At 41.8% G+C, this 14,654-nt stretch overlaps 1 protein-coding gene across 1 annotated transcript in view; it reads right to left on the bottom strand.

The window, feature by feature from the left end:
- Positions 1-14,248, bottom strand: part of sptbn4a (spectrin, beta, non-erythrocytic 4a) — a 32,225-nt gene extending 17,977 nt beyond the window's left edge. Inside the window, exons 1-3 of the mRNA XM_088012320.1 lie at positions 14,098-14,248; positions 13,196-13,350; positions 198-461 (exon numbers count right to left, since the gene is read on the bottom strand). Of these exons, the coding sequence (XP_087868446.1) occupies positions 198-461; positions 13,196-13,350; positions 14,098-14,170 (492 nt within the window). The 5' untranslated portion in view covers positions 14,171-14,248. The remainder of the gene's footprint in view (positions 1-197; positions 462-13,195; positions 13,351-14,097) is intronic.
- Between the last annotated feature and the right edge of the window lie 406 nt (positions 14,249-14,654).

Here is a 14,654-nt window from a genome sequence, read left to right as displayed (position 1 = left end):
TTGAATGGGTCTGCATTTAATTTTAAAGTAAAATTACATTTAAAATTGATTGAATTGAACTTAATACATGGAGGATGACAAGCTGCTGCTGAGGAGAAGGTTTGGATCATCTGAGATGTTTTGTTGCTGCTCATTAACAGACTGATAGGTGCTGTAAATGTCTCCTCGGGGCGACCCAGTAAGGCGCTAGCGCTTGCCTGGAATTTCTGGAGCTGCTCATTGAAGGTGGGCAGGTGGTGTGCCTGTTCCAGCTGGGGGGGCTGCTGCTGCAGGTGGGACAGCTGGCTGTCGAGGTCCGAGTAGCTCTTCACTGCTGGCTCGGGCTTGTTGTTCTCAAAGAGCTGGCGGGCCTTGGCCTTGGTGGTGGTCTCCAGGTCCGACCAGCACTCTCTGATCTCCTCCAGCTTCTGCTGCACGACCGGACGCAGCTCCGGCTTCTCCTGGATCAGCTCTTGACCCTCCTGGGTGGAGAAAGTCAAAATGAGCAAGCAGTTACTAAAATGCATTATTTTACTGTGAGCCACAACGCGTCGCGTTTATAAAACGTTATCGGCAGCGAAAGGCCTGCTTTGGCTGACTGGTTCCTCCTCACTCTGCACACAGACAATCTTTAATGTCAGGCTTTGCTTCGAGGGAAGGTTCTTATGCTCTCAAGTGATTGTTGCCCCAAATTTTACCACTCTAGAAATCCATCAACAGCACAACTTGTTCACTGTCAGCCATTTTACATGTCAAATTCAGCTTACAATCACATTCGATAAATGCCATAAATATAATTTTACTGGAATTGATCAGTTTTCGGCTACCAGAGGAATACAGCCCACTTTCCCAGGATGCAACAGTGCCCACTGAGAGAAAAAGTATCCACATCCCTTGAAATCTTTCACATTTTGTCAGGTTCCAACCTCAAACTTGAATTTATTTTATTGGGACAACTGGGGAAAGCCCAGTTGTCCCAATAAATACAAAAATGCACAAAAAGTGAATTTTGCACGATAGGTGGCTTTTAATTTAGGGGTATCAGAGTGAAGGGTGTTGAATTCAAATACCATGTTTACTGATTCTTACAAAAACGACTGAAAACCACATATTTACTTCCACTTCCAGGGCGACTGTGGGTCTCTGGGTAGAGGGTCGTCATCTTGTGATCGGAAGGTTGTAGGTTCGATTCCAGCTTCCTCCTGCCACATGTCGATAAACCCCTGGGTAAGGCACTTAACCCCAAATTGCCCACCGACATTAACACTGTGTGTTAATGTGACTTAGTAATGCGCTTTAGTATGAGTGGTCAAAATGATTGCAATAGCACTATACAAGTTCAGTTCATTTACTTCATAATCATAACTTTACGTAATTTGTGTATGCATGAATATTTCTCCCAGGCACCACATAACAAAACAAAAACCTGTGGATCTTTGTTACAGTATCACAGGAACGTCCTGAGCGAATAACAGATGATGCCAGAAACAGGGTGAGTGCCTAAAATAGCTGGGCATAACAGATCTCCATCCTAAGGCGGGAGGCCCCCCTACATGCTCACAAGCAGGTGTAGAAAAAACAAGCATCATTTGGCCTTGAGTTGACCTAAAAATCATCCATGGTATTTCTAACAAACCCCTGTTATATCCTCCCCATTGTTCTTCTCTGCTCCCTTTTCCTCCCCGAAACACCAGGCTCTGTGAATAATGTGATTTGGATGAGATGATAGAAGCTTGTGGAATTGACTTTTGAGGGAAGGAAGCCCTGTGTGCGATCCAGTCTGCAGTGCAACGTCAAATAAAAGGCACATTTTCTCTACGTTAAAAGATGGCGGGAGTTACACGCGATGAAACGCGCGCCCCGACCGCCGCTTCGCTCTGTAATCTCTCGCACAGTTGAACCTGAGGTATATCCTATGGCTTTCATAATGCAGTGCTGCATTCCCTCTCTTGGCACAGGCTCTCTGCTCAACTGCTGCTAGCACTCACACTCTCAAACATCCCTCTCTTGCTCCTATCTTTCCTCAGCCTCGCTTTCCCTCCCATAATGCAGAGCCAGCAGAAAGCAAGCGGCTCCCTCTCCTCTCCTTCGCTCTCTCCTCCGTCTCTCGGCTTTACGGACACGCGAGGTGAGGCAGAAGGAGAAGGAATCAGAGAGGGGAGGAGGAGAGGAGAGGAAGAGCGAGGGAGGGAGGGTGCGGGGAGGAAGCAGACTAGAGGAAGAAGGCGAGCGAAAGGCGAAAGAATCAAAGGTTTATAGAACAGGAATGAGGCTGTTGTGGTGCTGCACTCTCGGAGAACTGTGTGATCCAATGGGCATTTGTGAAAGCAAATCTTCAAGGCGCTTATGGCAAACATAGTGGGATATTTTAAAGGCCAGCACGCATAAATCACGGTATCATGGCGGCAGCGTGCAGCCAAATTCTGCTGGCTTTCTTGCAATGCTGACGCAGCATAGCTGAACAGTAGGTGGGATGAAAGGGCTTATTTTATACAAACAACAATGACTGCCCACCAAATATGCCCGTTTGCGCTGTTATCAGCACATTTACAGTGCTTCATTTTGCAATTTTCTCTCTTCCGACGTGTTTAAACATGTCTTCCAAAATCGAATGGGACCAAAATATCCTACCGTACATTTCACTGTGCACTTTTTTAGTCAATGTTTGACTTTACTGCATTGGTTTTTGAGCTGTGTAGCAATCATCCTAGGAGGAATTCAAGCCCAATTCTGCTCAGGTTTTGGGATCTTGAAGGTTTCCAATGGACTTTTATTTCAGTTTTCCCCAAAATATTACCTACAAATTGTTTTAGCAAGATTTAGAAAAAAAAAAATAAAAAATCATTCGGCTTAGTTACTACAACCCAGGTTAAGCAGAGACTGTGGCACTGAGGCTTAACTGGAGATGAATTCTCATCTAATACTGGGTGTGAACCATGTTGATGGAAAGTACAAAATGTTTCCTTGGTGACTAAGGTGCAGTCTAATCGAACTCTAATTTGTTTGTCTAGAGAGCCTGGCCCGTTTAGGGAGGTGTGAATGCATAAAATGCAAACTCTTGTCCGCCTACAAACCTAGGTGTTGGTTCGGTTGAAGTGATCTCTGGAGCGGTGTGAATACATATGTGAACCCCAAGCGGAGTAGAAACCAATCCAAAACCAAGAAATGGACTATCGTGCAGAGCATTCTGGGTACTAACAACCAAAACAATTACTTGTGTCTAGAGCTGGTGCTAGAAATGGCTCACGGTAGTTTGCGAAAAATGAAAGAGAAATCCTACAACCACTAAAATCTCCATTTTTGTTTCGCTTTTTGCGATGAAGGAAGTTGCACTCAGTGTCTTGTTAAGAGGTTCTGGTGTCATTTTCTTCAGTGGCTCTTGGTGCAACATGCCCACAGGTGAGGAGGTAAAAAGGTTTTTCAGAGGTGAGGCTTGTTTGGCACAGTGAAGTGTAAAAGCGAACCCCAGCAGCTGAAAATGTTACAAACGTTGTCATTTTGCTCCCCAATAATTGAACTGAATCTAGCAGACTATCAGCTGTGATAACGCCATAGGTTTCTACAATATGACCAATCAAGGCATGTGTCAGAATGTGTTGCACTTGTCAGTGAAAAGCAGCATTTAGAAGACACTTTCAAGCCAACTTCTAGACATGTTCTGCATGCCTTGGTGTTTATTATAGTTAAATGTAATGGAGGATTGAAGTTACCTCCAATGCTACGGCTCTGGACCTCGAAGCAAGAGAGTGACAGATGCAAGTTTTGCAGTTGGTAGCAAGTGAAATGTCCCAAATCGTAAAGTTGGCGTCACACTGCTTTCTGTACTTTACCATGCATGTTGGCATCGCTAAAAACCTGGATAAGGCAGGACTAAACTTTAAGAAATAAGGTGCTTTCACTGAAACAGCCATGACTGATTGTGATGCAACCCTGTAGCATATTGTGTGCTTATTGGGATTAAGGACAAGACATTACAATCTGCTCCCTCATCAGGACGGATTAAATTACTTTGCCAGTGAAGTCAACGTCTCTATTTTTTTTCTTTTCCGTTTCAAATGACAATCTGGGGATGAAAGTCCAGGGTGCCCAAGTTCAGCCCTAGAAAACGACTATCCTCCAACGTTTAGATGGATCCCTTCAACAAAACACCTCTGAGTATCCTTACAATGCAATATATTCCCAGATCAACATGTCTAATACCAGACTATATTGGAAAACAAGTTCACATCAGAGGTGGAATACATAGTTTTTCTTTCTTCATTGTTTTGTTATTTTTATAGAGATTCCTGTTTCATTTCCTAAAACAAATGTCTTAGTTGAATCAAACAGAAATTAAATATGACACAGGCATAACAAATGTTGGAGCTTGTTTGTGAATAAATGATGTTGCTGAGCAAAAAACATCTCATATTAAACCTCAGACTAAAGGCTTAGCTGAGCCTTTAGCAGAAGAGGTTCTGCTTAACATCTTCCTTAACAATAACAATTAAATATTGATTGGGATAGTTTCATTTACATTTCTTAGCCAGGGTGTAACCACCTAAATCTTTTTCTTTTTTTTCAGATACAAAAATTGATTTATGTGGTTGTATTGTGTGAAGCTCGGAAAATTATTCTGGGTTCAGAAACTTTACACTTGAATGACTGAAGATGACAATAAAGACACAGCTCAGTTTTTACATTCACTTGAAATTTGAAATGAATCTCTAATTTTGTTCACGTTCTATTTCTGATACATATTTGTAAAATTTGTAAGGAACCAGTCTGCTTTGTAGCAGTTCTGCAGTGTTTCTGCTGCCTTATTGGTAATTTCCATCTCGTCTTTGCTGCTGACCATTTTCAAGAGAAAAACAAAACAAAAATCAAAGCTCATGAAAAATGTCAAAAAATATGTGAAGCACAATCACAAATTGTGAATATATATATATGTAATAGGTTCAAATATGATCCGTAAATCTGAGCTACAGATTTACGCCTTTCCTGGATTAGTAAGTCAGAGTTGATGCAACAGAACTAGCAATAAGTAGGAAGGTGGAAAAAAAAACTTGTTTATAAAAAAAGAAATAAAAGAAATGAATGTATCGAATACAGTTATAACACCAAAGCCTTTTGGAGTCACAGGGTGAATAATGGGGTCCAAACTAAACACCTGAGAAAGAAACCACGCTCCATTTAGAGACAAACACCGACAGTAAGCAGAGGCGTCTTATAGCTGAAGCAGGAAATAAAAGCTCTGAACTGATTTATGATAACATGATACGTGAATGCCTTCCAGGAGACACTTTGGTTATGAATCTAAGGATGTTCGAAATCTGAACATAAGTAAAAGTAGCATTTAAAAGAAGGAAGGAGGCTGTTCTTTTTTTCTGACCGGAAGAAATGTTTTGAAGTAGCTCAGCCAGAGTTCCTACTATTGAATGTGATAGAGAGTCTGTGGAAGAGGCTAAAGATTAGGATGATGGCAAAGAGGCGTTAAACAAGTGACTTGAAGACACTGCATCAGATACTTCATAATTTGTAGTTAGTCTTACAAGTCAACGACGAAATCTTTTGCCAAGATAAAACGGTGAGTCATTTTTGTTGTGAGCATCAATCAGCTGTCTGCAGTAGCTCAGAGAGACAGTTCAACAGTCAGTCCAACTCAAAACTCTTATGACGAAAGTTGACCTATCAATAATTCCAAGAAGTGGCAGAAATTTTTATAGAAAAGTCATTGCAAATATCTCTTAAACTTATCCACAGTTTGTTACACAACAACCATAAACATAGCATGAATCCATCTGTCCTGTGTTAGGCCTCATAGGTTTGTAAGAGAACATTAGAGAACACACAGCATCACAAAAACTAAGGTGCACAGCAGACAGGTCAGGGAGCAAGAAGTTACAGAGCTACCTTTAAGAGGTCATCTAGAAATGGACAGAATACGGCAAAGACTGGCAGGAAGAAAGCCTTAAAAACCTTAAAAAGACCGGTTCAAGGATCGCCACAAGCCATGGAGGACACAGAAAAACACGTGGATGAGGGTCAAATGACACCAAGACTTTCCATTTTTGGCCTCCTCTGGGTTTCCATGGTGTCCAGAAAGCCGAAAGCAAGTCTCGAACTTGACTAAAATATTTCAGGTTCTGGACACGTATGGTAAAAGAGACCGATGAGCGGAAATATTTGTAATTCCAAACTTTACATTTACATCTAATATGCAAGTCCTTCCTTTTTGTTCTTTTGTTTCCAACCAATTCCTTATTTAAAGCCTGACCCCCATGAATGCAACATATTCACAGTGAATCTCGGTGCTTACACTTTCAGAACTTGAACATGACAACTTGTAGGACTTTTGAAGAAGCTGTGTGTGTGATGGAAAACTAAAAGGACCAAGACCATAAAGCTTAAAGTCATAGCTACAACTGATTGTTTTAGATGACTCCACAATGGTGTATTTGAATGGCCCAGTCAAATTCCAGACTTAAGTCCATTTAAGACTTGATAAATGAATCACAATGAAAGGTGGTTCTACAAAGAACTAACTCAGAGAGGTGACTACAAATGCATGCCACACTTTTCAGATACTCAGGTTTTCCTCCTTTTCTCTTTTTGACCATTTGAAGCAAAAATAAAGACCACCAGGTCAGAAATCTTTTAAAAGAAGAATATAAAATCAAGGAATAGAAGATGTATTCAACTTCTTTTTAAGATGCTGAAGTATCTGAAGAAGCTTCTTTTGTAAATTTATTTATTTACTTGGTTGCCAAATTTTGAAGTTTCATGTGAGATTTCATAATTGCAGTACATACACAGAAGGCACAGAAATGTGTTTTTTTTTAGTACCACATGGATAATATCCATGCGCTTAAAGAGAAACGGGACTTCCTCGTGAAAGTTATACTTTATTCACATGACATTTTATTAGTTAATCTATAGCTAATAAACAGAATTTGCTCAAGCTCCATCCTTGTTTATGTGCTAGAGTGCTGAGCTTGGAGCTCGTGCCGAGGCTTGGCACAAGGTCAACTGTGAGTCTTCTCACTGTAACAGAGAAGCATCCACAGATCCCCCACATGCACGCGTCGGCCCCGAGCTGTGCGGACGGCTTCATGTGCTGAGTAAGTGCTGCGAGAGAACAGAGGTGCAGGCCGCGACGGGAATGCTCCGAGAGGACGATGAGTTCTCTGAACACAACAGGAAGCGGCGTCCTCCTCTCTCGCCGTCTCTCGGGTAGCGACAGAGACGGATGGCTGGATTAGGTAAGGCTAGCAGGGCCTGAGTGACACGACGGGCTCCGTAGCTATCTGTTTGGACACGACACAGGGAAACTCACGGCAGCCGGCACCGGAGAGACAGTCTATGAGGCAGCCATCTTCTGCACTCAGTGTAAGGCCTCACTGTAGGTTCCTGGTTTACCATTATTATTATTTTATTTTTTGTTTTTGCATCAAAAAGTTTATCCAAATGTGCTAATGAATAAGCAATAAAACTGCATCATTTTTCACTTTGTTTATGTCTGCAGCTGAAATAGGATGAAATATGTAATATGATCGAATGAAATCAAATGGGTAAAGAAAAAAAAAGTCCAAAAGTGGAATAACAGTAGATGCGTTATATTACAAATGTGCACAAATCTCTGTCAATATTACGCTAATGTAAAAAAAAAAAAAAATTTTTCAATCGAGGTGTTCCATTAAATGAGAAATGAAATGAAAATCACACTTGAATAATCTAGTTCATGCGATAAGCTGTTAAAAATAATGGCAGCGATTTATGTATAACAACTACATGAGACATATTCATAATTCAGTCATGTTGCTAGCATTCATCATCTATCAGCCATCAGTGGAGACATCTGAATCTTGGTCAGGCATTGGAACGGCCCCTTATAACCGGGAGCGGCTACATGTGCTGCGTTTTGGGGAAATTATAATCTGCAAATTCACAAAAGACTTATGGATTCAAGTTCTGTTCACTGGCACAGAATTGTCAATGAACTGTGCGACGCTTTTGAGAGCCGGCTGCTTATTGTCCGAAAAACATCCTCCAAACCATCATCCTCCTACTACTTCCTGTCGTCTTCTTCATCGTTTTCACCAGTAGTAACATCCAGCTGCTGATCATATGATTTGTATGATGTGAATAAAGTGTTTCCATTGCAGTTTTGCGAATTACATCTATTTTGATTTGACTGAAAAACCACCTCATCCTTGCACAAATTAAGAGAATTTATTTTCGTAATTTCATTTTGCGCTATTTTATGACTAATGGAAACACAGTTATTATAAATTATGACAACCTTGATTCTTAAAAAAAAAACAAGTTTCACGATGGACTGTTTTGAAGGAAAAGCGTAAAGATGAAGTTTTTGTATGGATGATTCTAGTCAAAACCTGTCACTTGTTCTGGTGCCACTCCACTGTCTCCATCTCCACTGTGAATCAGCTGCTCATAAGATAGATAAAGACTATAAAATCCTTCGCTTAAACACCAATTCCTTTAATTATTCAGTCTTCATTTGGTTCGAAAATGGTTTAAATACTGGCTCAAGTTTGCAAAAATATGCAGCAGATTCCATAGTTTCATTATCTATTAAACAAAGATGAACCCAAAAAAGAGAAGATCTACGTGTGGAAAAGCTATGCATACGCCACAAAGACTTTTAATGTAGCAGCTAGATACTGTTAGTAAAATGCAGCCGATTGTTTGATCATCAGCAGGTGTAACTCCCTCAATAGAGGCAGGAGTTGCTTGACTGGAGGTTACAGGCGGTGGGTGTTAACACAACGTGGTCTTAGCAAATGAACCGTTGCTGTAGTTCAATGTTGGAACGCTAATAAGGTCACACCCAAAAGACTGGATCATTCTGCTGTGAAAAGGATTTTTCACAATGTAAATGAAAATGTAGTTGACGTCGCGCAAGACAGACCCCAAGGTTAAATTGTGCAATGCTCAAATAAATTGCAATAAACCCAAAAGTACGCGTTCAGACTCCATGAGTCTGTTAAAATGTAAAATGTTAAAAGTCTATGACAGTACAATTAGAAAAAGAAAAAAAATTAAATGAAAACTTATTTAAAGGGATGCAAGAAGGCAGAAGCTTCAGTCTAGAAAAGAATATGTTAAAGTTGCTTCTGGTTGAATCACAATATCCATTGGAGAGATGGGCCTAAAGCAGCAGTGACACTCAGCCAAGACGCTTATAACAGTAACAACACTACAAACCAGCGGTCCAGAATGGTGGGTATCAGGGTAATGTGTGAGTCCAAATAGGGTCATCAACAGAACAATGATCCCAAACACAGCAACGAACCCACACAATGGCAGAATAAGAAGAGTATCAGGGTTTTGTAATGGCCCAGTCAAAGTACAGCCCTGTGTTGGTTCTTAGACATGAATTTTACATTTCGGCTTCAAGATTTGTTTGATAAGTAAGAACAATATGCAAATGGTGTAGTGTAACTAGCTATTTGGACTTATTGAGCATGGCTAACGCAGTGCTGAGAGAAAAATCTGGTAAATAAATGTAATTTGTGTTTTCCTGGATAAATCAACTATTTCCAGTCAAAGTAAGGTGAGTGTGGTATAACTCCTACCATGTTGAGTCAAGTGCAGAAGTGATGGTGGGCACAAATGAAATAAGGCATAATGTTAGGATTTCTAAAACTCTCAGTTTTCTGCTTTCCAGTTAGCATTTTCTCATTTTGATTTTCTGCAGCTCTTAAATCAAACTCTGATTAACACAAAAAGGCCTGAAGAGGCACAAAGATCTCAAATTTTCCCCAAATGTTCATGAAAATATCATAAAAATATGATTTTTTTTTTCTTCTTTATTAAAATAAGACCAGAGCTGCGAATGCTACAGCAAATTAACTTTTATCAGGAAATGTCCAATTAGTGTACGTTTGTTTTGTTCAGGTTTGGGCAAAGAATTTGTTTTGTCAAACCAATAAAAAAGGAATATGTGTAAAACAGAAAATCAATTGTTCCTGTGTTCCCCTGAATATTTCAAGCACCTCCGCATTGTTAACAGTTGAAGAGAGATCGTATCCCCTGCTCTGAACTTCAGCTCACAAAACTAAAAAAAATACAAATAAATAGGCCTGCCTATATTCAAATACTTACTGAAGAACTGAAGACACAAAGCAAATTCAGGTTTGTTTGTTTTTTGTTGTTGTTGTCCCAAAACTAAGAAGAACACATTGCACACACATGGACAACCAAAGCTTTTCCTCAATAGATAATAAACTTTAGTAGTGTTGACTCCAAGGCTGTAGTTATAATTAGTTTCCCTGGTATCTAATTAATATTTTATCACACAGCTTACTACCACAATGGTGTGCAAAAATCTATAAAGTCTAATCAATTTTTGAATGTATTCAAAAGAAATAAATAATTAAGACACAAGGAAATATCAACAAACACTCTTATATTATAAGGGATGTAAATACATTGCATGTTGGTCAAAGTTGACGAAGGTTTGCTGCGTTTTCAAGAAAAAAAAGGTTTCTGTGTGACATTTTGTGGATACTCGTGTGTTGCTAGGGCTTTGGAAAGCAGAACACCACTTCTTGATTTATCTAGATTGCAGTCATTTTTAGAGATCAGTCAAAGATTGTAGTAAGTCTATTGATGATTTACTACAATAAGTCATCAATACATGGGCCCTGATTACCAGCAGCAAGTTCTACTAAGGTTTAAAAGGGGCATGGTTTAAATCTAACAGTTTCCAGCAAACTGCTCTCTGGTTGTGCAGGAGTGACTGAAGTTTTCTCCAGCTATAGGGAGCAAAGAGCAACACAGATTTTGCTGCACACTGACGCTAAGCTGGCTTATAGACGGCTTCCAAGATGGTCGAATTGAATAAATTTGAAATATTTATGGAAAAAAAAAAAGACATTCATGGTGTGAGCACAGACGACCACATAACCAGCAAATATCAACTTGTTAAGCTTTAAGTTTCTCTACAAAGAGCAGAACAGCTAAATAAGTGACTGAAATAACCACCTAGCATATGTTGAGTCTATACTTTTCTACCATTATACCTCCAATGACCAGTATGACCAGAATGTGCTTTTATTTCAGCTGCAGCTGGAAGACTGATGTCTTGTTCTGCTTTAAATACAAATCAGTGCTGGTCCTGAGCTGAAGATGTCATACCGTGTTCAGAAACTCTGTGACATATTTTTAAACAACAAGCTTAACTTGGAAACCAAAATGATGTCAACAGATCTCATTAGAGCAGGGGTGTCAAACTCAATTTCACAGAGGGCCACTTCAGCATATTGGCCCCCCTCAACGGGCCACATTGACGGTACAAATCAGGAGTGGCCAGGTGCAGTCCTCCAGACTGCAACTTTTCGATGCATCCCTGCTAAAACACACCCCAGGCAAAAGGTTGACTTCCCTCATTCAGTTCTGTAGAGGCTTATAATGAGTAAATGATCCAGGTGTGTTAGAGAAGGAACGCATCTAAAGTTGCAGATGGTAGTTCTGGAAAACTAGACTTGGGCCCCCCTAGTATAAATGTATGAAAATACAGTGCTTAAAATAAATTAAACACCTCATATTGTTAAATAACGCTTTGGAACGTCTGGTTAGGAAGCCCATTCAAAACCTTTGTTTGAAATGGCGCGTTAAATTCAAGTCTCCATTACAGACCAGAGAAAGCTAAAGAGAATGAAACGTTTTGTTAATCCATTTGAGGAGCCGGCAGTTTATCTTGAGGAAATAAATGACGATGCAAAAGTTAATTAGATTGTAACATGCGCAGTCCGCTGCTCAACCACTGCGGAGGCAGTTACGTTACGCCACTGCGAAGAATTAAAAACCGCTGAGAGTAACTCATCCAGCGGATTTAACAAATGGAGCCTTCTGGGTTCACGTTACCCAGGAGAGCGGCGCTCTGGAGGAGCTGCAGACGTGACATCTGTCCGTTTCAGAGAAGCTAAAAAAAAAAATAAAAATAAAAAAATCCTTAAAGCTCACACCGGACCGCGCAGGGTAAAACACTCAGAGTTCAGTTGATCTGTTTGGATCAGACAGATCCAACTGACTGATGAATTAGTGCAGATTTTTCTACAGATTTGAACTAGGAGGAAGTGCGTTCAGACCCCAGCGGGCGAAGTGATGCTAATTTAAGTGAAGTCGCTTAATTTAATTTATTAAAAGTTATTGGGGCCTCAGTCAGTGGTTTTTGTCACTACGGAGAAAAACGTAGATGCTTAATTTGTGATGGGATCTGGATTCACGATGAATATTAACTAACCCGCATAAAATGCTGCTAAATAGCCGATGTTTATATTATTGTAATTTCACGGATAAAAATAGTACATGACCGATTTTTTTTTTTATGTTGCCGGTCAAGATAACGGATAACAAAAAAAGTCTAGCGCGACCTGCCGCCCTGACACCAACTCACACATCTTCATTCACAGTCTTACTTGTAAATCGATTTTTCTTTTCTTGGACGTTTTGATGTTAGCTTGTCAATGTCTCAGTTTTATTCGCTGGTAAAATCAATAAGCAGCTTGAGGTGACTCTGCTGCTCTCTAGTGGCGAGAAGCCGTAATGTTGGCTGGTAACAATCGGAATGCATTATGGGAGATGTAGTTTGTCGTCAATTCGTGCTCAAAACCTATTTTAAGTCAATCATTGGCCTATAAAACGCTTGGGGGGCCACATAAAATGACATGGCGGGCCACATGTGGCCCGCGGGCCTTGAGTTTGACACATGTGCATTAGAGGCTCATGTGGATTTCAATCCACTGGGGCCGGAGAGCATGGAGGGTATCCTGCGTAGATGGGTTGTAGCAAAGCATGATGGCAATGCAGGACCAAAAAAACCAAACAAGAGAGAGCAATAAATGCTTCACACCAACTTATACCAGACTCTGTAGCACACGTTGTGTGTCTGCTGTAAAGTTAGAGCTTTCTCATTTTGATTCTCTGCAGCCTGCAAGTCCAAGTCTGATTAGTGCAAAAAGGCCTAAAAGAGGCACGAAGATCCAACTAAATGTGAAAGCAAAAGTGACACCACTGTTCTTTCTATGTAACCTTGAGAGTGTAACAGGACGTTCCTGAGCATGGTGAAGATACAACAGCCGAGTGATGACACCTCACTCAGCTTCACCTTTTTCACTTCCAACTTTCACCACACCCACCGCGAACTCTTGTGTTCCCCATTTAGCGTGTGCCGCCTTTCTGCTCTCCCCCTCCTGGTGCCTCCACTCACCTGTTCTATCTTGGCCAGCCATTCCTTATTGCGGGCCAGCTCTGCCATAAAGGCCTGGTGCTTCAGCCACTTCCTGTGTAGCTTTTGAGCCTCATCCCGGGCCGTGTCTCGGGCCATAAGCATCTTCTCTTCCACCTGCTGTCCCAAACGCTCAGCTAGGGGAGACAAAAATAGCCACCATCAGGAGTCCAACGTTCCAGTCAGCCCTTCTTCCCCCCTTTCCCACAGGACGTCCTGCCTGGCTCCTCTACGCAAGAGCCACCCGCTCTGCTCTGTAGGGGCCTAGTTACCTGTGCTGTCACCACCCACACCAACCCCCCACCAGACACCCCTTTCTGGAAAAAAAAAAATAGAAAAATCAAGATGAGCACCTCAGCAGTGGTACCAATGGAAGTACTCAAGCCCTTCCTTGGGGTTGCCCCTGGGTCCTCATGCCCTACCCCTTCATGGATCTTGCGGTCCTGATGCTGCAGTGCCTGCTAGCCAGTCTCTGAGACGGCAAAAACAACCAGCAGGGGAAAAAAAAAACAAAACAAAAAAAAGAAGGAAATGCACCAGCGACAACACTGGTACAGAATGCCACACACACATCCAAGATTCCTCGTACGCTTCGGTGCTATTTTCAAGCTCCGGAAGTCAGTTAACAATCCAGCCAGCAGCAGCCAGGGTGCAGATGTAGCATAGCCACAGAAGAATCCTTCAGCTGGGGGGTAAAAAAAAAAAATACCCTGACCATCCACCGCTTGCCAGTCCCGGTCAATCTGTAGTCCTGTCTAATGATGCTGTAGAGAGGAGGAGGAGGAAGAGTTGGAGTGGGAGGAGCAGGGTGAGCGGGATGCAGAGGCAGTGCAGAAGAGACAGGATAGCATAAGCCATCCGCTCTTGAAATGCATTATCCTCACCTCTGCTAAGGTGCACAAGCAGGCTGGTCTGAGGTAGCAAACTATTTCCCCTCCCGCGATCTGCTTCCTTCATTCCCTGAATGGCTGAGCCGCAGATGCTGCATGCTGCTGCAGTACTTGCTACTCAGCTACGCTCCTGTGTGCGTGTGTTCGGGCGTGCTAGCCTGTGTATGTGCGTGCACGCGCGTGTGTTTGTGTGTGTTCAATCACAATCAGCACTGCAGTGCCGGAGCAGAGTGAGAAGGAGGGGAGAGAGGGGGAGGGAGTGAGAGGAGAGGGGGACGGGGAGACTGGGCGAGGAAATGGAGAAAAGGGTAGTACCAAAGCAGGAAAAAAAGAAGGGGAGAGCAAGTCAGGAGAGGGAAAACATGGTGTTGGAGCTACAAGGAGATGGAGGGTGGGATGGTGAGGGTTAGTGAAACAGAGAGAGGAAGAGAGAGCCTGCGTCATCCCTTACTGTCACTGGGGACATTTCTCTGCACTAGAAATGACTGCACTCGGAGATGGATGAGAATTGGGAAAGAAAGAGGGGGAGGTGTCGCTTCTGAAACAGCTGA

Source organism: Poecilia mexicana, unplaced genomic scaffold (genome assembly GCF_051168715.1).
Source record: "Poecilia mexicana isolate PSO_F unplaced genomic scaffold, ASM5116871v1 scaffold_14, whole genome shotgun sequence".
NCBI lineage: Eukaryota > Metazoa > Chordata > Actinopteri > Cyprinodontiformes > Poeciliidae > Poecilia > Poecilia mexicana.
The sequence above is the reverse complement of the archived record's forward strand: the minus strand, read 5'-3'. Positions and strand labels throughout refer to the sequence as shown.